The following is a 21800-nucleotide window of genomic DNA, read 5'->3' on the forward strand; positions in this document are numbered from 1 at the left end:
GTGTCCTATTTTATGATGATTGTGTTGAGGTTTCCTTATTTCCATAATTTTTTAGATGTTAGTTTATTCTAACAACTTAGTATACTACCACACATCAACATTTCTGGTCACCATGTATATTGAAAACATTTCATACTCCAGCATATATTTAAATGGTGTCCAAAAGTAAGTGTTATACTGTTCATAAATACCTAATAATTGGCAATAATATCCTCAACTTCAAAAACATAATCTGGAGCTGCAAAGTACAGTGTAAGAAGTAATATTCAATGAATAGACTTGTTAAATGGTTCCCAGAGATCCTTCATGGGCAGTGTATCTTACATTCCCTTTTGGTATTTAGAATCTCTTCTGCTTTAAATTTTGGTAGAAGTGATTTTAGTCACACAGAGAAAGATTTGATCTACTGAGTCACATGCTTTGATTTGCATCTTAGAGAAAGCTCTGCTCAATTTCCAAAGTACCTGCACAAAGTTTTGATGAAATAATTATTTTGCTCACTTTTCTCCAAAAGTATTTTACATTCAATTTTAAACTGCATATACAGGAAAGAGGATTTCATAGTGAACAAAAGAATGTAGTATTTCTTCCTGTTTCAGTATTTCAAAACTTTTATGCTACTTTACATTGTTTGTGGTGAGTGTGCCTCACTTCAAAAGAAAGTCTGTTTCTTGAATTGTTTCAGAAGTACCAAGAATATTCATTAATTCGAAACAAAACAAATTAAAAAAAAATTCTTCACTCTTGCATTGTGTATGCCTTTTCGTGAATGTAGTTAAAATATTCCAGTTAAAATCTCAAATTTCTTTGTTTTACTTTTTCTTATCTTCAGAACCAACATATATCACAATAGGTCCGCCCACCTGTGAGATTCTGGTGAACTGCACTTTGACTGAAAAGGACTGTATCTATAGCTTCAAACTGGACCAAAACGGTTGCCGCACTTGTCAGTGCAAAACTAGTGAGTATGCAGAAATACGGTGACTTCTATCTTTTATATCAAGCTGTATATGAAAATGCTTGTATGCTGTTTTTTCCATTCATAATGTTTATTATATGTTTTGTATGTATGTATGTGCTTTGCAGTTGTTCACCTTTAAGAATAGGTTCCTGATTTCTGACATTGCTTGTTTGCTTGCTTAAAATGTGTTTGGAGGAAAACATGTCTGACTTCAGATAAAAATTAACAGCTAGGTAGAAAAGGTAATAATTTGGTACTTAATATTCATTCAGACTTTGAGATGTCTGATAAGACTTCCACATTTCATTTTCCTCTGAGTATGTATAGAGTTTAAGAACATCTAGGTTTGTGCACTTTAAAAACTCCTGTTGGTAAACAGTCTATTTTCAACTTAGCTTTTTTTCCTCAAAACTTAGGTGTTGGGGATTGTTTGGATATACACAAATGTATCTGTATAGCATTTTATATCTATAACATATTCTTATATTTTAGATAGATAGATAATACTTTAGTTAGGGTTTACGCAGGCTTTAACATCTGTTTCTTCCCCAAGGTAAAACACTGTGGCTTGTGAGAACTTTGTGTGTATCAGTGAGGCAGCAAAAATGTATTTTCTGTATGTGTTTCCTGAAGAGTTCAATGTTTACAGATGAAATACAAGGCAAGGTCAGGTGGGTTGTTGGAATTGCCCAACAAAGGACGTCTGTGAAGTACTAGTATCAGATGCAGGATGCATCACTGTGGCTGCCAGCTCAGCCTAGAAATGGGTTTAAACTCTCTTTATAATTTTATTGTACTGATGCAGCTTCCTTGTAGGCTCTGAGGCTTTTGAAACTAAAGTATTACTCTGTTTCTCTTCCTTTGATTTCAGACCACCTGTTCTCAGCCACTTACTCAACCAGTAGATTCCCCAGCAGAAATGGTCAAAATAAAATTTTTAAATGGTACAAACTAAAGTGTTTTAGGATTGGATTGGTGTTTTGTTTAAGGAGCAAGAAAAGGCTTTGTCCTGGCTTGTTAAACTCTTTTTGGGGGGAAAATGTGCATTTTTTTTTATTTCCGTAAATTAAGCGACAGGACATCTTAATAACAAATATATGGCAAGCAATAATGTCATTATCGTGGCAATACAGAAATAATACCATTGAGTACAAGTTGTATTTGTGGCAAGGGCAAGTTTCCATAGATAACATCCAAGCTATAACATACATGCCTTAATTCCTTCTTTCAAAGCATAAAATTAGAAATGTTAAGTTCTGCTTTTAAATTGTAACTGGATTTTTCCTTTGTTTTTTTTTATTGTTCCTAAGCTGATTTTGAGGAGTTTGACAGAAACAAGATGGGCATGCCTGGCAAGTTTTATCATCTATGTCGGTGCACATAGTCCTTCCTGCCAGTTTGGTGCATCACCCTTTGGAGTGATTACCATATTGCACTTTACACATACCACATCCCAAGAAGTCTCTGTTCTTGCTTGGAGTTTTCTGATGAAATAGTGCTTCAAAACATATACAAGGGAATCTTTCTCTTGCCAGATTTGCTTGGAATTATTTTTTGTTTTGGAGTAGCAAACTGTCTGGAGCAAACTTAGTAGTATCATTTGACTGTCATCTTTTTTTGCATTTAAGTAACTTGAGTTGTAGATTGCTTAAAAATCTCCTCAGTCATTCAGAGAGGGGCAACCTTTATTTTCTAAAGAAGTGAAGAAAAATAACAGTCTTTGAAAGTCTTCATTACTTGGTGGTTATCAGTTAAAATGACAGAAGTAGAATTTTCCTGTCAGGTAACATCTTTTGCTTGCAAGGCTCTGGACAAAGGAGTGTGTGAGCACTGAGAAGAAAAGGAGCTTCAGGTCAAATATGCTGAAAATGTACTCTGCTAGTTCTCTGCATTTTGAGATCTTATGTCTTTCATATCCAAACCAGTTTAGTTGTATCTTGACTTTCTTAAGAATATGAGAATGTGTATTATCTTTAGCTCATGTAGCCTCGTGTGGGCTTTTGGAAGCATCACGCCCTCTTTACTGTTCCTACTTGTTTTTTCTCGTCTAAGCTGCTCAACTGAGTCAGCTTTAACGTGCCTGAGTGAAGGAAGGCCCCACGTACCCCATTACCATTTGAAGTCATAATATCCTTATTTTATTAATCTCTTTCCAATCATTTCCTTTTTTGTTAATTTCTCTTTAGATATCTCTGCTGAAGTTTCATTATACTTCAGTCTATTTCAGTCAAAATAAAAGTAAAATGACAAAGTGGAAGATAGAGTAAAGCTGTAAATTGTTCCTTATTAATAATTTGATTTACATTCCTCTAGCCAGAAATCAGTACAACAGGTTTATTTGAAATAATTAGCTAAATATTATCCATGAAACTTGTTTGATGCTTTGCTGTAGTCTACTTTCAAGTTTATCCATCTTGAATCAAGCCAACTACAAAACAAGAAGTGAGAAAGAAGCAAATAATAACTTTTTTAGAATACAATTTTATTAAAGTTTAGTTTGTCCTTAATCCTTCTTCCTCTTTTTGCACTGAACACAAAAACACATTACAATAGCTTGAAGTGAAAGCATACGTGCTGTAAAATAAAATTTAAAAAAGCAGAGACCACAGTTGTAAGAGAAAGGAGGAAAAAAGCTACCACCGAGCAAATACTGAGCACAGATAGATATGGGGGCAAAGTTCCAGTGAGTAGAGATGGAACCACAAATTATGAAAGAAGGAATGATCACACTGACTGATAGAAGCCAAAGCAGCACTATGTGAGGATAAAAGGAAAAAAGTATAATCCCAGATATAGGAAGAACTGCTACAAAATAACAAGAATAAAACTAAAACAGTAGGAAAAACATGAAATGCATTACCGAAGGAAAAAAATTATACAAGAGTAAACAGAAATAAGCAAATAAAAAATTGTTACTTATAGGGTGCAGCAATTGCTATTGTGTTTGGAATGTCTAGGCCTTTGTTTTCATAGGGAGTAGATTAAAGTCTTTAGGAGGAGGAGTACATTAGGTGAATGAAACAAAACCAACGATCGACTATTTGTGAGGCAGCACTCCTGTTGTTCCAAAGACGACTAATGGGCACATTGAGTAACGCCTGATGATTGCAGTAACATAGAGTTTAAAATCCGACAGTTGCTGCTGGACACTAAATCATTCTTCAGTGAGGGACAGTATTTTATCTGGCCTTGTCTATGCCCTGTATTGTATTCATGAAAGATAAAAAGCCTTTAAAATCTCTCCTACAACTTAGACTGTAGCATTTTAACACAAATGACTTGAACATGAAATACTGTTCCGGGTATAACTGCAAGCATGTGTGGCTTTAGTATTTTGTAACCTTTCAAATTTTACTATAATTGAGTGAATTTAGAGTATTGCTGTCAATTTTAAAAATTATTTCATTTAGAAGACTTACTTTTGCAGTTGCAGGACGCAACTGTCAGGCAATTTCTTTATGGAGAGATGCAATTGTAGAAGGCTTAGATAAGTTGTTTTCCCTGTACATTATGATGCATCATCTTCAATTTTGCGGTCTCTTCTGTCTGTCAAAGCAAACCATGAAATCACTATTCAAAATTTAGAACGCATTATATATAGATAGAGAAATATTTTTGACAGAGTGCTGATACCTTCTGCTTAAGGCATGGACTTCACTATTGTGGCGAGCCACACCGTCACCTTTTATAGCTGGTGAAGCTGAGTGGAATTCTGACAGGAAATTTGGGGTTGGCAGCATGGGACTTGGTTTAGTTGTGCAAATGTTAAAAGGCAAGATTGGAAGGTTTGAGAAAAAATAGGTAGGTACATCTATGGGCTGTTCTTAAATAGCAGCACTTAAGGCTCCAAAAACGTGTATGGAATGATGATGGGAAAAAGCTTAAGAAAAATTTTGCAGGGATTACAATAGGAGAATACAGCTCAACTCCTTTTCTTCATGTGGTAGTTATTCAGTAGTTGAGTTTGGGATGGGTTTCCTAGCCTTTTGTTCTTCCTAGCCAAAATTGGAATATTTTATTTCTTTATTCCTGTAAATAATCCATATTCAGAGATATGATCTGAATACTTCAAAACTACCTCAGTGTTAACTTTGTCTATTTAAAGAAACGTATTTTTTATATCAAACTAAGGAGGAACATGTAATCACACACTCATCACACAAAATGTACATTCCAGACGGAGGAAAATTCCTGAAAATAGTTAAGTAAAAAATAAATTAGGTAACACTTTTCTATTTTAGTAACAATTATATCCCATCGTTACCTTGATTTAGCAACAGGTTCCATGGGGAAAAAAAAATACAAAACCAAAGACACTCCAGGTAGTCTCCCTTAGTGCAAGGAGATTGCACCTTGGATTTTTGAATAATTTTGTAGACCTGGCAAAAAAAGGATTTTTTTTGTTATTCTTCTGCAGTGATGTGAAAGGAAATAGCTATTACATATTAGACCTCAGTTAATCAAATACAGCAGTGGAGAATTAGGATGAAGTATGTTTCTTAATTTTTTAAGACTTAGAATATTTACTTTTGTCTGATCAAAGTAGAACAGAAATACTAACTCTAGGTACGCATGTGGAAGATAATAGGAGTGCTCTGTGAAGAGGGTAGAATTATGATTAACTACACATGCCAAATAAATATTATCTGTCTTCTCACTAGAATAAAAGTCTTTGGCAAGGTTTTTTAGTAATGCTTACAATACACTTAATGCAATAGAAGCAGAGAATAACTTCACTTGACTTGGGAGTAGGGGGAGGAAACAAGCAAAAACCAACAATGTGCTGCTAGGAGATTTGTGTAAACTTGATCATTTTTCAGTAATTCCGCGTTTGAGATACCACTGCTACAAAACCATTTTCATGAAGTCGTGTTGTATGTGAATCCTAGAGTTGTTTAGAGCAAGTATCCACGTGGGGAAATTTGCCTCAATGGACTCACAAGATTCTTTTTTTAAACAGGGTTTTCTAGCATCACAGTGCCCACTCCATTTTTATCCAGCTATTGTGAATCGTGAGTTAATTCTAAAGAAAGGAGGGAGGGTTAGTGTGGATCTGTGGAGGCAATATATTCAGAGAATTCCAGTTACTGATAAGTAACCTAGTTTTCTCCTTCATAAATTTGCCTCCCCAGATCCCCACCCCCGAAGATTAACCAGCAGTAGCACCGAGAGGACGGCTGAGGAGTGCTTAATTATAAAGGTACTGTGAAACAGTTCTCCTGATATGATCTAGCCTCAGCATCAAGAAAATAATGATGGTGAAGGTATGTAGCTAGCTTTGTGTAGCCATGCTACAAATGTTTAAAAAACAGACACCAGCCTAAGCCATGTTGAAGTACTGACATAATTTTTGTCAAGTATCTATTCATATTCTCTGGCAGTTATTTTTTTATCTGTGAATTAGAGGATTGACAACTGAAAGTATTTCAACAGGCTATGCATCTCCAGAATGCATTTTCAAATTTTTTTAGACTAAGATGGCTTTCAGTCTTTACAGTAAAATTATCGATATGTCCATATGTAAATTAATAAACTGGAGAAAAATAAAAATTCTAGTTTAAGAGCATAGAGTTTTTTATATGCCACATATATGCTAGACAAAGCAAATTGAGAATAAGAGTTAGTTGCAATTACAATCAAACTATTAGAAGTTGAAACAGAAGAACTTTCTCAGACCTAAACATGCAAATCCTGGAATTGAATTTTGTTTATTTTCAGGCTGATTTTTGAGCAATATTTTATAACACTCCAAATAATCATAGGTTCATGTAAGGCGAGGAGGATGTGAGTGATCGGAAATCAGGAATGAGTCGTGCATCTGATGGTTGGAATTTAGCCCAAAGAATTGTGATTCCTTTTGAGATACATTGCCTCTGAGATACTATACCTGAGAAGGAGAGCTTGCATTGTATCTGAAATATCTGACTGCTGAATAAATACTCACAAATGTAACAGTTGCTGACATTGCATATGCTGGGACAGGATTTTGTTATCATCTTGTTTGCAGGGTGGGCCCTGGACTATAGTAGGTCACGTCAGTATATCAGCTGTTCTTACATGCTGATTTTTGTACGTATCTTTCTTTCTTTTAGCAGTCAGTGACTCAGTCGTAGAGTAATCTGACAACCTTTGAAAACAAGAGTTGATATTAGCATTGAGAATAAGATACCTATTGGAAAAGAGTTTAAAGACACCACATAGTATGTGTGCAGTCTGCTGTGTAGAGCCTCACCATAGCTTGGTAATCATCTGTTATTAAGGCTTTCTTCTATAGAAAGTGTTTTTCCATCCCCCATATCTCAAACAGATTCACCTTAAGCAATGTCATGCTCTTCTGAAGCTCTAATGTTCGTTTTATTATAGTCTGTGTGTACAAAGCTGTGAGTGGATGAAGAAAGAGGGAGAAAGAAACTATATTTAAAAGAAGTTTATGGGCAGTGGTGGTGAGGTTTAAAACCATGCTGCTGATATTTGTTTGTTTATTAATAGTTCACAAATGTTTTTTGGAAGACCAATTCATCTTCAATTGTTCTTTCGTTTTCTACTTGGTTTTTGACAATTGATTAAATTGATCCAAAAGAACCCAATAATTTGAAATTCCCATATTCAAGTCAGCATAGAGTGTGTTAAATTGTTGCAAACTGCAGAAATAAGTAGTTGCTAAAACTGCCGTGTTCAGAGGCATCAAAGTCTATAAGCAATAGCTTTTGCCAGTATAGTGAGGTCTAGTGAAAACTATAACTATAAATGTGGACCTGTTGGTAAGTGACTTTGCTGCTGCTTTTGCAGTCATGGTTGCAAATGTAAACCAAAAGTGAATGGCCTTGTTGTCTGTGCTGGTTTCACTGCTGTAAGTATTCAGGGCATGTTTGTCCTCAAATGAGTATTCATGACTAGCAGGAGACTATTTTAATAATGTCTTTGGTTAAGGACAAACAGCCTTTCCATTATTATTGTCGTAGCCTTCTGCTGTACTTAATTCAGTTGAAATGCTTCCAGAATTCTATGTGGTATTTCAGCTGATGTCCATCCTTGCATTAAAAAGCTAAGTGTTTGTGGTAAAAGTACAGTTATATTAGCCTGAGACATTCAGGAACTCATCCATCTTTTTCTGAAGTCATATCGTGTTAGTATCATTCAGACATCAACCAATAACGTGTGCCTGAACACTCAGTTTGTAGCTCCAATTCTTATTTATTCACTATGGGTGGCATGTCCTTATGTGTGTTCAGTATTACATTTCACACCACTAGGATTATTTTATCCCCCTAAGCCCTTCTATTACCTTGTGTAGAAGGATTGCTTTCTATATTTACATTACTTCATTGACATTTCATGTTCCATAAGAAAAATTGATGAATGTATTTCTACTACTTGCATAGTAGAACTCCTACTCTCCAGCCAGATACTTTCTTAAGCAGCACAATGAGAGATGTCTTCCTTTTAACTGGTTTCTTATTCATCATTTTGCTTTTGGTTTAGTCTACCTCTTATCTAACTATTAGTTGAGTTCCCTAGGTGATGTCATTATAACTAATCAGTAAGAGAAATAAAGATGGCTTACACTATGTGGTCAGAAGCTTGATCCCATTCTATTAGAGATGCAGTGACGTGCAGGTGTGCAGATTCTGAAAGGTTATTTTCCTTCTGCTTTTAAAATGTTTCCTATCCTCCCATCTCAGACTGCTTGATTGTCCCTGATACACTTTTTAAGCAGTTACTAGCCCAGTTAGGGCTGGATCGGTTGTCTGAAAATACATTCCATGGCTTGGGATTCAGGTTCCTGATGAAATTTATCTAAGCAGAGGTGGAAAAAGCCCTCAAACCTCCTAACATTTTTGGGTGATAAATTTCCTCAGTTCATTGCCATTTGACTTCCATGAACTAGTTCTCTTTATTCTTTAGTGTTTGTCACTTGCAATGCAAAATTTTAGCAGAAAAACTGTTTATATTTATCCTTTCATAATGAACTAATGATTATTTTATTAAAGATTAATTTAAAGCGATAGCTAAGGCCATAGAAACATTGTCAAGATGACAACTGCATACACTGAATTTGATTCACATTTGATTCTATAGGCTTGCAGCCTTTTTGCTTTCTTGCTTCAAGAGCTACGCTCTGCTTTGTAAAGCTGATGGTTCACTCTGTTTTCTGAAAAAAAGTATCCAGTTTAAAACGCTGGACTAGGGTTTTCAACAGACCTGTGCAGCAGATATAAACTCTTTATGTGTGCCAGATGGTACTTAGATTTGAGACTGCCTGTAATTATTGTGTTTTTAATAATGTTTCAGTAGGAGAAATTAAGATGGTTAGATGTGAAGTCAGAAAGCTGACCAGAATTCACTTTCTGATTTTCCTGATACTAGATTTCTTTATAGGGAATTGTCTTCAAAAACTATTTAAAATCTATTTCCACAGATTGTAATGTCATTGTATCGGAAATTTAGGTACAACAACCTGTTAATTTTAGCAACAACCATTTTCTCAGAAGGCATCATTTTTAGCATCTGATTAGAAAACTGTCAGCAGAGGTCTGTGGAGATTATTCTGATTTCCTCACATAGCACTGACAACACTAGAAAGTTTGGATGGGAATAGTGGTCTGTATTGACTTCAGCAAACTTCCCCTGTACATTTGATATAGCCATAATTGTGACTATATTTTGTATGCTCTTCAATATCCATTCCTGAAAGGCAGTGGTGGTTAGTCAGTCATCCATCCCAAGCCTCTGAAGAGCTTTTTCTTGGCCCCTTACAAAGTGAAAATTGCTTTGAGGGCACCTCACTATATAAAGGATTAAGCAAGGAAGATATTGCCTTGAGACTGGATCTTCTGGTGACTATTTGAGTTTTAAGTATACTTAGCATCATAAGCTACTTGGGTGGAGACACTGTTTTCCTGCTTGTATAGCACTGTCCTTGACCCTTTTAATCAAGTATATTAACTTTACACATAATGACTTGGTTTGCATCTATGAAAAGCAGTTTCATTAACCAAATCAAAGCAGAAGACTGAAAACAAAAATATATTTGGCTGTGGCATTCTGGGGAATCATTATTTTGCCATATTTTATAACTTCATGCTCAAACCTGGGTGTTGCACCTTGATAATTTTTCTTAATCTGGAGACAAAGATAAAGAAATATACCAACTGAAAAAAAAAAGTTCTTTCTACTGATTTAGATTTTATTTTTTTTTATTGCCAGCTCTTCCTTTCACTTTTAGATGGCTATTGTTTTCTCCCATGCCTTTGCATTTTTACCTTCTTGTACCTTGACCTGTCTTCCATGAACCTGACGTTTATGGGACAGCCACCTAAACATATCTCTGTGACAAAGTATGCTTCAGAAAATTAATGGTTCTGATCGATCCAACCTGTGCAATTCCAGGATTGTTCACTGATCAGTAATGAACACCTGCAGGAGATATCATAATTTACATCATATCAAAGGTCATAACTGAACTTAATTATTTTTGGAGCTATTCCAGTGTAAGTCTACTTTTCCTTACATTCTTTATAAAATTCAAATCTAACTTTAAAAATTAGGACTACCTTATAAAGTCATGTGTGACAACAGGTTTAGTTAATTTTATTATCACTATATGCTGTCAGGGAATAATAGTGTACAAACATCAGTGTAAGACATCATAAATTAAAGACCCATTTGCATTATTTAACTTACTTCAGGGAAAAATCTTTCTTTTTTTCTGTTACACAAATACCAATCTTTATCAGAGAGGAGTATCAAGAATTTCCTCTGCATTATGTTTTTGAATCAGCTTTAATGTCTACATAGTAAAAAGGTTTAGTATTCCTCATAGATGAGCTTGAATTCTATCCTTCAAAAACTTGTAAGACTTCATGAAGATCGTTGTAAATGTGTTTCTCTCTTGACTAAAGCAAGAAACTGAGATAAGGGTTCCCATTGCTGTGCAAAGGTTAGATCTGACTGTGAGTAAATGCTTAAATCTTGTGACACTGGTATTCTGCTGACAAAGACAGCCTCTAGAGGTCGTGTAAAGATCTGACATTTCTTTTTCTATATTCTGAATGACAAAAAAAAAGTGCACCCTTTTTGTTTCAGATGCAAAATTTGTATAAAAGTGGAGACGTGAGAGCCATGAACCTGATGATCTTAATCTCACTTAAACTGAGAACTGTTTGGGATAATAAGGGTCTTGGGTTGCATTGCGCTTCTTTGGCCAAATTCCACCACAGAAGTTCTCCAGGACTCCAATCTATCTCTGAAGTATTAAGGAACATGCCCTCTAACAAATGAGCATTAACCTGATAGAATAAATAAGGAAATACTTAGCTTAGCTATATCTGGTTAAGTCTGTATTTTGCAATCTTAAATGCAACTTTACAAAGACAGAAAAGAAAACATTTAAGTAGAGCAAAAATTCCTTCTGTGGTCTGCCGTCAGTATATTACGGCATTAGAGATGTGAAGATTGCATTTCAGACCCATGGAAGCAGTGTAAGAAAAAGAATAAGTTAATGTGCTTATCTGCTCTTTGGAAAAAAACCCTTTTTCTAAACATTACTACCTCTAAAAGAAAGTGGTTTTCAGAGCGCACATGAGGAGGGCATCTGGCGGAGTGCTGTTCAGCAGCTGCCCTCTGCACTTTGTAGTGGTGTGGATGTTTCAACTGGAGATCAGCCTTCCCTTAAACATCGCTCTGAAAGCCAGCCCTTTGGACATCACCCGGCATATTATTCTGTTGAAGAATCTCAGTTATATTTTCCTCTCATTCTATTCTGATCTCGCTTTGGCTATTATAATAATGGTGGGTTTTGTGGTTTTTTTCTTCCTTGTGTTTTGATGACAAAAGTCATCATTTTTTGTTTCCTCTAACCTCTGCAGCGGTAAATGAACTTGGTATTTCAGAGTATGTTAAGAGTCATCTTTCTGGCACTTCTTTTTTCAAAAAAGAACAAAAAACCCCTGATCATTCTCAAATAGTAAATTCAATGACAGTTAATGTAACGACCATTATTTATCTCCGTACTGGAGAAATTGAGATGCCAGCAATCCAGAATCTCCTTTGCACCACAAGAGACTGATAAAACATTATAGTGAAACTTAAGAGATGGGTCTTTTAGTCTAGTATTTCTAAGCTTAGATCACATCTTAAGGTATTATATTTTTTAAAAGCAGGTTTTAATTACCAATTGACAACAAACAACATAAAGAATAAAAGGTGCTAATATATTTCAGCCTTTCAGTTGTATTTAAAATAAGTACAGGAGATACAAACATGTTTAATATTGAACAGAAACCTATTAAATTCATATAATGTGTTGAAACTCTGTGTTATTTTAAATGTTTTATTAAAGGCCAAGAGAGTCACAGATGTTGGACTCCTTTGGCTGGCTATCTGCTCATAAAATCAGGTTAGGTTAGGGTACAGGTAGTATTCCCCAAGTTCTTGAATGGAACTGAAGACATCCTGTAGTGTCTACTTCTTATGGTTTGGGTCATTAGTGGTGAATTCTGTCAAATATTTTAAAACTGGGACTCTCTGAAGGTAAGTCTTGCTAGTATTAAAAAAAATATGAAGAGATTTAGTCTGCTAAAGATGAGTTTGGCTGGTGTAAAGAGTTTTCATGTTGTGATAACCTGCATGTGTCCTTTGCAGGGGAGGAGCTCTGCACCGGTCTCATCTCGGGCTGTTCCTTGGACTGTTCCTTCGGCTTCCAGACTGACGTCCACAACTGTGAGATCTGTCAGTGCCGACCACGGCCTAAGAAGTGCAAACCCATTGTATGTGACAAGTACTGTCCCTTTGGATACTTGTACGTATTCTCATTCTGAAAGCATATTTAATACAATCCCTCTATGTATTGAACATAGGCAAAATCCAGGCATAGGTACTTGTTTTTACTTTGTGGCAAAGCAGGGAGAAATGTAGGAAAGATCATTACTTGATGTGAGTTTAAGGTATTCTTCAAGATGCATGTTGGTAAACAAATTAAGAAACAGCAACTAAAAAAATAGTGGTGGGTTATAAAAGCTAAGCAATGCTTAATTTTTTTTTAAGTATTTGATGAACAAGATGAAAAAGCTACTTACAAGCAATGTCTCTTGCGTGTAGCTTTTTGAAATTCTGTTTGCATGTTCTGCTGTGATACCTTCTCCTTTCATAGTCCATTTCTTTTATTCACATGATTTTCTATTATGTCAGGGTTTTCTTTTTAATATTGATATGACAGCAGACTAGTTTTAGTGAGACATTTCTGATAGCTACTTTGCAGAATTTGTAAAGAACAATACTGTCTCTTATTTTTTTGTAAATGTGTTCAAAACCTGTGCTTCTGGAGTTCTTTCTCCATGAAAGGAAATATTTACATTATTCATTCGTGGAAAAGAGGATGAAAACTGGGCACCTTTTTGGTTACACTGAAATTCCTTAGTAATCAATCTGCTGCCTTTGTAGATGGGTCTAAGCTATATTACTGCCTGTTTTTCGTAACAGTGTCATTTCTACCTCATGACAGCTGATCTTCAGATAATGTTTGTATGCAATTTATTTTCTTAGGATTTGCAGGGAAGTTTACTAATGTTGCGATTCTTAGTGTTTGATACTAATACTCCTTTAATTTCTGATTCATTTCAGAGTTCTGTTTCACACTTGTTCATAAATGCTGCAATTTTTTATAACAAAAACATGTAGTGTAGTATGTCCTTCTCTTAGTACGCAATTTTAAAAAAGTTCAGCGGAATCAAAATATGGTAGAACCTAAATGACCAGAGAGGTTACTAGTGACTTTTTTAAAAAAAGAAATCAAACTGTAACATAGTGACATTCTCACAGATTTAATCAGCTCTGCTGATAGACGATGCCAGTGAACAATTTATATTTTCTCCAGTTGTGCTGCCAAAGTTTTTTTTAAAAAAAAAAGAATGCCAGAATACCAGCCTTACACCTTCCTTTAATCTTCATGCTATTCTTAGCCACAGAGTAGTTTTCCACTTCAGTGAATATGCTGGCTGACCTCCCTCTTATTGCCCATGTAGCTCTTGCATTGTGCATGGTGCTAAACAGGAGGTGGCATTACATCAAACAAAAAGCAGATCCATATGCCACGAAACAATAATGCCACAGCTATGCTGCAATACACAGTCACACTCACACAAAAAAGAAGAAAAAAAATCTTTAAAGAGTAAGTTTGCCTTGAAAATATTGAGGCAAACACTGAGAAAGGATGCTTGACTTGTATCCTTGAGGCATCCTTAGTGTAATTTGAAAATACCTACATAACAGGAGTCCAGCAAAACACAGTAAAGTAATACCATTTAATATAATCCTGCATCTATTTCTTGCGATACAGAATCAGGCTTGCCTCTGGTTAAATAATAGAAGGTTTTGCAGGAAACAGCACCCATATTGTCTGTAGCAGGGTTGATAACTTAATGCTATCAGGGCAGAATCTAAGCCTTTTTTTCATCCACATGCTCAAGGAGCATGTGCATGCATGTGCGGAGGCAACTGGTCTGTACAAAAGTCCTTCCCGTTTACTCAGTGTGCTTGAATATTGTTCAGTTTGAAACAGGAAAAACGTTTTTTTGTTTTAATGTTACAGGTGCATAAATAAATTATTATTTTCAAGACCATTTGCTTTAGCCTATTCAAACATTTTAATACAGGAAAGCCATTAAGAAATACTTAATGGCTTTTGTCATTGCTGTTTTAGACTTATGCATAAATAACTTGAATATATTCTTGAACCAAGGTCTAGGTGTTTATTTCTGTTCAGCTAGTTCTATTATTTGACTTTTCTGCAGTATCTAAAGCAGGCAAGTTTGTTTCTCCTTTTGGTTTCTTTCAGTTTGCTACTACTGGTTTTCTTCGCTGGCAGTCCCAATGTAGATGTCACACTGAAGCATTAAAAATGTTTTTCTAATGCTGATAAGGATTGTTCTGAAATATACTTAGCAAAGTAGCTTACTAGTTAGGTTTTGGTTGTGTAAATGTGTAAAGTTTACTGTTACATTCTTTTAGTTTATTGTACAATACCTTTTCCAACCACGTGGATTTAGGAAGAAACACTCTCACATAATTAGCAGGTTTGTCTGGTTTGCTTGTATTAAACTAATTTTTGTTAGAGGACAAGGAGCAGTAGTTTTACAACTTTAAATGGAACGTAGTAGAGACCTTAATGACCTGTCAAGAACTGAATAGTTTTTTACCTTCAAAATTTTGAATCTTCAAGAAAAGCAAATATTATTTTAAGATAAGACAGTACTTCTTCATTCCTGGCAGTAATAGTCTGTATTTAAATCTACCTCGTAAGTGACCAGACCAGGTATAACTGCTAAAAAGAGTATTTTCTTTGTTCCTGTTTCCTTCCTTAGCTTTCAGTAAAGATGCACCACTTGCTTCTGCTTGTATATTTTTACTTTGCAGCTTCTGATTTTTACTTCCTTTTCTTAAGCAAAGGTTCTTCTGTACTGTTGTCTAATATGCTACTTTTAGTGTTGTTAATTCTTGAGTGGAGTTGGCTGTTCCATGTGAACTGAATTAATTAATGAATTAATGAACTCTGATTAATTCAGAAACTTGTTGGCCTATTTTGAGAGGTCCGACTGTCATGGTCTCTCTCATGAACTGTGAACTGATTTTCTAGAGAAAGTTCTAAACAAAGGAGGAAGATCCTTATGTATAATTGGAAGATGGCCTGCAGCAGTGAATTTGACCTGTGATGTTAAGGGTTATGCTCTGACACACAAATATAAATCATCAAGCATACCTTTTTGAGAAAAAAAATGAAATAGTTCTATTAGCTTTCGCTTGCTGCACTTTGTGAGATGTGCCTTCAATATTTTGGAAGGCCTTAAAGGAGAAATCTGTAAAAATGGGAAAGATAAGAGCCCAAGAATGCAGCCTAATATACTTTGCACCATAATAAACTGATTTTCTGAGTTTGAGTGCAACCTCTTGACCTATAGAGTCCCTTAGTTTGTGTGTACACAAAATCAAAGAGGGCTGAAGAGAAAAAAGATAGATGGGTCTAGTTTTATATAAAGGAATTTGTCAAATAACTTATTTTACTGGAATGCAAAACTTATTTTGCTGGAATGAATATTGTCCAGGAGATGCAGGAGTGCTTTAAACACAAAGGTTCTTAGTATTATGCAAGTATTTTTCTGCGTCAGTCATGTGCCAAGAATAATTCACTAAGGGATACAAATTTCAGGCACAAATTCCAGTGATTTTCTAAGCTCATGGAGGAAGCAGCCAGTGTCTAAGAAATCATGTGTTACTGTCACACAAGAGTTGGAAAAAGTTAAAAAAATAATAAGGATTAGAGTGTTGAAGAAGATCATAGAATCATAAAGGTTGGAAAGGACCTTAAGATCATCAAGTCCAACCTACAGCCCTACACCACCCTAACACTAAACCGTCTCCTGAAGTGCCACATCTGTTTTTTAAACACGTCCAGGGATGGTGACCCCACCACCTCCTTTGGCAACCCATTCCAGTGCTTCACCACCCTTTCGGTGAAGATGTTTCTCCTAATATCCAATCTAAACTTCCCCTGGCTCAACTTCAACCCATTCCCTCTTGTCCTATTGCTATTCACTAGGGAAAACAGGGCAACACCCCTCTCACTACAGCTGCCTTTCAGGGAGTTTTAGAGAGCAATAAGGTGTCCCCTCAGCCTCCTCTTCTCCAGGCTGAACAGCCCCAGCTCACTAAGCCTCTCTCCATAAGACTTACCCTCAAGTCCCCTAATCATTCTGCTTTTAAGACAGGCTGTATTTCCTGGATCTACTGGGGTTACTCTGTATACCTTTCAAATTTAAAATTTGTACATCTGATGAAGACGAAAATTACAGAGTAATACACTTCAAAACGGAAACTCAGATTGTCAGAAATGGAAAGTATCTGGAATTTAGTGAAAAGGAGGAAAAATGGTAGACAGGTTAAAGTTAAAAAGCGGAAATACTGGATCTTGCCATTTGAATCTATTCATTTGAAGTCCTAGATGTGATAAAATGGCACCTTGAGCAGACATTGACTCACAGGGTATCAGATCTGGACCGTTTAATGCGTTGTCCAGGCACTCCCCAGCCTGCGGCATGCTGTCGGCCCGCCGTACCGTCCCCCCTGCAGAGTTGTGTGAGGTCAGTGCAAACATCATTTGGATCAGGATTGCTCCATGGGCTAGCACTGAACCACACGGCTCATCTTCAAATAGAATGCATTATGAAAAGAATAATGTTCAGCTGCTCACACTCTGTTTGTTGCAGAGTAGTAATTTTTAGCCTACATTTAGTATAGTGTTCTACAGAGGAAAATTACAGATTTTTGTGTTTTCTGTACTTAGATAAGATGAAGCACACTCTTTCCTTTCTCTTTTTTTTTTCTTTAACTAGAGTGTGCATAAAACAGTTCTAATAAAAAATCTATGTAACAGAAGCATTTTACATACAACTGCAACTACAGGTATAGTATGATAGCTGGGAGTAAGATAAAGATGGGGAGGTTTTTAAGTCTATTTTAAGCTGATATCAGTGTTTCAGGAACCCTGTCTTTGGAATAATTTTTCCTTTGTGCACTTGAAAAAAAATGAACTTCCAACGTTTTTCAAGCTAATTGGAAAATAATCTTCAACTTTTATTCTGATTTTAAATATAGAATCTAATTTAATTATGCACAATGCTTGCCTATTTTTTTTAAAAAATGTTCATTTAGTAAGTCTTAAGATGATTATATTTTTTTAAATGGAAATGAGCACCCTAATGTTGCTACTCTCTGCAAAATATAAGAATAATTACACTGAATTAAATGAATAACATTTAAAGATAACTATGTATGTAACAGTTGGTGGTATAAATGGCTAAAATTGTCATAAGAACTACTCTAAGATCATTTCACTTAAAGTGTTATTTTAGTGCTAAAATTAGGTAGATTTGCAGATGTATACTACATCTGTTCGGTTCTTTACTGTCACTGTGCCAAGTGTTTTTCTGTAATAGAAAGCCTGATATGACTTCCAAGCCTCCTATGACCTATCAAAAGCATGGGATGTAATGGAGGACAAATCTATATTTTAATGTAATGTTTTGGTCACAAAAAGGAGACTAAAGAAACAAGTATTAAAATTATATTAGAGTGAAAAGGAGTAATCATCATGTTAGTGATTTTTTTTTTTTAACTTTCTTTAAAACTGTCAGATGTTAGTAATTGGAAAATCTTGAGTTCATGCATCTTCAAAAAAAGCAAAAGCCTTTCACAATTGTCTGAAAAAAACCTGCTCAATAGAGCTCACTGTTTGGAAGCTCTGCATGTTAATGGAAAGAAACATTTCTTTTGATATTTAACAGGCTGTGGTTACAGGGATTAAGGAGGAAAAAATAGATAGAAGGACAGAAGAAAGTCCTTCATTCTCCATCCTACTGTGTGATGATTTGGTTTCCTCAGCCTTTTAACTAAAAATTAAATAAGCTTTTCTAGATATTAATGTAATTTATTTCTTCCCCATTCCCCTAGATGTTCTTCTTTAACCTCCCATGTCTTTATTTGAGGGGGAACTGGTGTATATGGTGTATATTACATGTCTTTTGAGGAATGGCTGAGGGAACTGAGGTTGTTTAGCCTAGAGAACAGGAGGCTTAGGGCAGACCTTCTTGCCCTCTACAACCACGTGAAAGGAGATTATAGTGAGGTGGTTGTTGGTCTCCTCTCCCAAGTTTCTAGCGATAGGACAAGAGGAAATGGCCTCAAGTTGCACCTGGAGAGGTTTAGATTGGATATGAGGAAAAATTTCTTTACTGAAAGAGTGGTGAGGCATTGGAACAGGCTGCCCGGTGAACTGGTGTAGTAACCATACCTGGAGGAGTTCAAAAAACCTGTAAACGTGGCACTTCAGGATATAGTTTAGTGCTCATGATAGTGTTGGGTTGATGGTTGGACTTGATTATTTTCAGTCTTTTCTAACATTTATGATTCTACGATTTAATAGTGTAGTATTCAAAGAGAAATGTCAATTTCCTGATATGTTTTTCCCTATTTTAGTGAGTTCCTGTGTGTCTGCTACTTTTTATATGGGTTATTGGCATTCCACATGCTATTTTTCAAGTAAGCTTTGTGTCTGCTTATTTAACATTTTTTGAAATTTCTGTGTAGTTTTCATTTGCAAGAGAGGAAATCTACTATACTTTACCTATTGTTGCAGGAAAAAAGTTAACAATAATTTGTGTTATTAGACACAACTGATTCTTACCTACCCCTACAATTTCTTTAGTTTTAGAAGTTTTTCTTTCTACTTTCTTACTTGAAAAAAGAATTGATCATCAATAGTAATAAAAAGCACATATGTCTATATTATCTGCTATGATGTGAAAGTACCAAATGCAGAGATTTTGCCAGTCACATGGAGTGAGCAGATACCAGGGATGGAGTCCCATACAGCCCACGGACCCACTGAACCAAAGGGTGACAGTTAAGGATAATTTTCTTTACTTGATGAGTCACTTCTCTAGGGGTTGCTTTTGCTTTAACGATCATGACATGTAGATATTTAAAATGACCTGTTGACCTTTTACAAATTATTTTGGTCATTTAGGAAGAACAAGCATGGCTGTGAAATCTGTCGGTGTAAGAAATGTCCAGAACTGCCTTGTGGTAAAATCTGTCCATTGGGCTTCCAGCAGAACAGTCACGGCTGCGTTATCTGCAAGTGCAGAGGTAGGTATGAGTCCATTACCACCTCTAATTACAACTTGTTTACAAAGCAGGTGGAAGCTAGAGCAGAAGAAAAGGAATACTGCACAGAATATGTAAGAGTTGAAATACTCTAACTGGTGGGGGAGTCAGTTCAACTTTGATCAAAGGAGTGTGTTTTTTGCAGGTGTTTATCTATGTTCATCTTGCCTTCAACAGAAAGCCTCAGCTCCACTTTCATCTCCCACTACAGAGTCATAAAAGTCCGTTTGTTATGATTGATACAAATTAGATTAGGCTTTTAATAAGTAACTACTAGAAATAAAGTAGTTGAGGATTTATTTATTTTTTTCAGTAGCAACTTCTTCACCACAATCTTTTCTTTACAAACTCAAGTTTTGGATCTGATAGATGCCCTGTACACCACCCAAAATTAGAGTGCTGTTCCTTGGACACTTTGGTGGTCTCGAAGAACAATGAGTAGAGAGAGTAGGAGAAAGGGCTGGGTATTTTTAAGCAAAAGATTTCACACACACCACATCCCAAAATTGTGACCAGCAAGTTCAAGGTGGAGATTGAGATAAGATGTTCACTAGTTGTCTGCCTTAGTTTTGTACTGCTTTTAAAATGTCTCTTTTTGAAGACTTTTTCAGTGTGTGTTTTGTATTAGTCTGGATATCAGACTTCCTTTCTCATATCCACGTGTTGCATCTAATAATTTTTTGGTTATGCTCAGGCTTTCTCTGATCCTAATTGCTCTTCTGTGCTTATTTTCTTTGATTCTTACTTGGATGTATTGATTCCTAGCTAAAGAAAACTGAGTTTAAGTATTTTCCTATTCCTTTTCATAATGACTCCATTCTTAATTCTCTTAGAAGCTATTTTTTCTGCATTTAAAAAAAATATTAAATATAATAAGGCAAGCTATATAGGACTGCAAAAAAGTGTATGAGTTCCTGAAGTCACATTCCTGTAGTTAAAGGCAAACATTCAATCATAGAAATCAGAAGGATTTTCGCCACATGACATCACACACTAGAGACAATTTAACAAAACTTTAAGACTTCTAGAAAAAAAACCAAAAAGTGATGTTATAGATTTACCTTGCAGATAGAAGTTGAGAGAGATTTCACTGACATAAGCTGCAGTGTGTCACTTTTACTAGAAATAAAAAAATGTAAAATTAAACAAGAAAGGATGACTGCTGGAGTCCTGTCAAGACAGTTTTCATCTCTCATCTTGTCATTTGTTTCTATGTTTACAATCAACACATTTTCCCTGATTGTCGTGATGCTGTGATGGAATATACGCAAGGTGTTCTCCTAACTGTGCCGTAATTGCATCTTGGACTATAAGCAGATGCAACTCCTCAGTTGCAATTATGACTATGCACACTTTAAAGTGCTTTCCTTAACAACGATGGATTTTAAAACATGCACAAATATTTAGCAAAATAACTCAACCCCGAAGTAGTATTTATTGTTATTGTAATTATAAAAATACCAAGCCATGAATGTATCACCTCAGCATCACTTCATTAGCAACTTGCCCAAGAACAATTAGAGCAATCACTGGTTTGTTCTGGAGGAGCTGTGAGTCCTTGTTAAAATTCTGACCCAAAATCCCTACGTAAGAGGAAGGGATGGGTAAATACCCTGCCTGTGAATTAGCTCCACTTTCTAAATTGCTTCTGCCAGAAATAGCTTATGCTAGGATTAATAGAAGTAGAACTATAAAGTTACAGGGCTGGGGGAGTCCCTTGGAAAACTAAAAGTCCATTTCTCTGCCCCTGCATATAAGAGAGTGTATCTGGATAATTCTTGACAGATGTTTGTCTAAGATTTAAATTATTACGAATCTTCACTATCAAAAGACAAAGAAGAAAAAAAAAAAGAAACAAAACTAACCCTCTGTAAAATAATGTTTTCCTGTGGTTACCAATATGTGCATTTTAATTTTTTTTTTTTAAGATTTCTCTCTCCCTTTCTACAAATTGAACCAGTTACTTCTTGTCCATAAAGCAATATGCTCAGCAAACGTATGCAAGAGCTAAGCACCATTCCTTTTTAAGGGATTCCAACTAGAGCCACACAAAGTCTTTTTATTTTTTTTTTCAGGGGGGAAGGTGTATTAAATCAAATAAACCCAGTTGTTTTGGTCTCTC

At 35.6% G+C, this 21800-nt stretch overlaps 1 protein-coding gene across 1 annotated transcript in view; it reads left to right on the forward strand.

The window, feature by feature from the left end:
* The window catches only part of CRIM1 (cysteine rich transmembrane BMP regulator 1 (chordin-like)), a gene marked incomplete at its 5' end in the record, with an annotated part of 91406 nt that overhangs the window by 56116 nt on the left and 13490 nt on the right, over positions 1-21800 (forward strand). Inside the window, 3 exons of the mRNA XM_009869380.1 lie at positions 833-961; positions 12605-12761; positions 19539-19660. Of these exons, the coding sequence (XP_009867682.1) occupies positions 833-961; positions 12605-12761; positions 19539-19660 (408 nt within the window). The remainder of the gene's footprint in view (positions 1-832; positions 962-12604; positions 12762-19538; positions 19661-21800) is intronic.

The sequence above is a fragment of the Apaloderma vittatum genome, unplaced genomic scaffold, assembly GCF_000703405.1.
Source record: "Apaloderma vittatum isolate BGI_N311 unplaced genomic scaffold, ASM70340v1 scaffold20305, whole genome shotgun sequence".
Taxonomy (NCBI): domain Eukaryota; kingdom Metazoa; phylum Chordata; class Aves; order Trogoniformes; family Trogonidae; genus Apaloderma; species Apaloderma vittatum.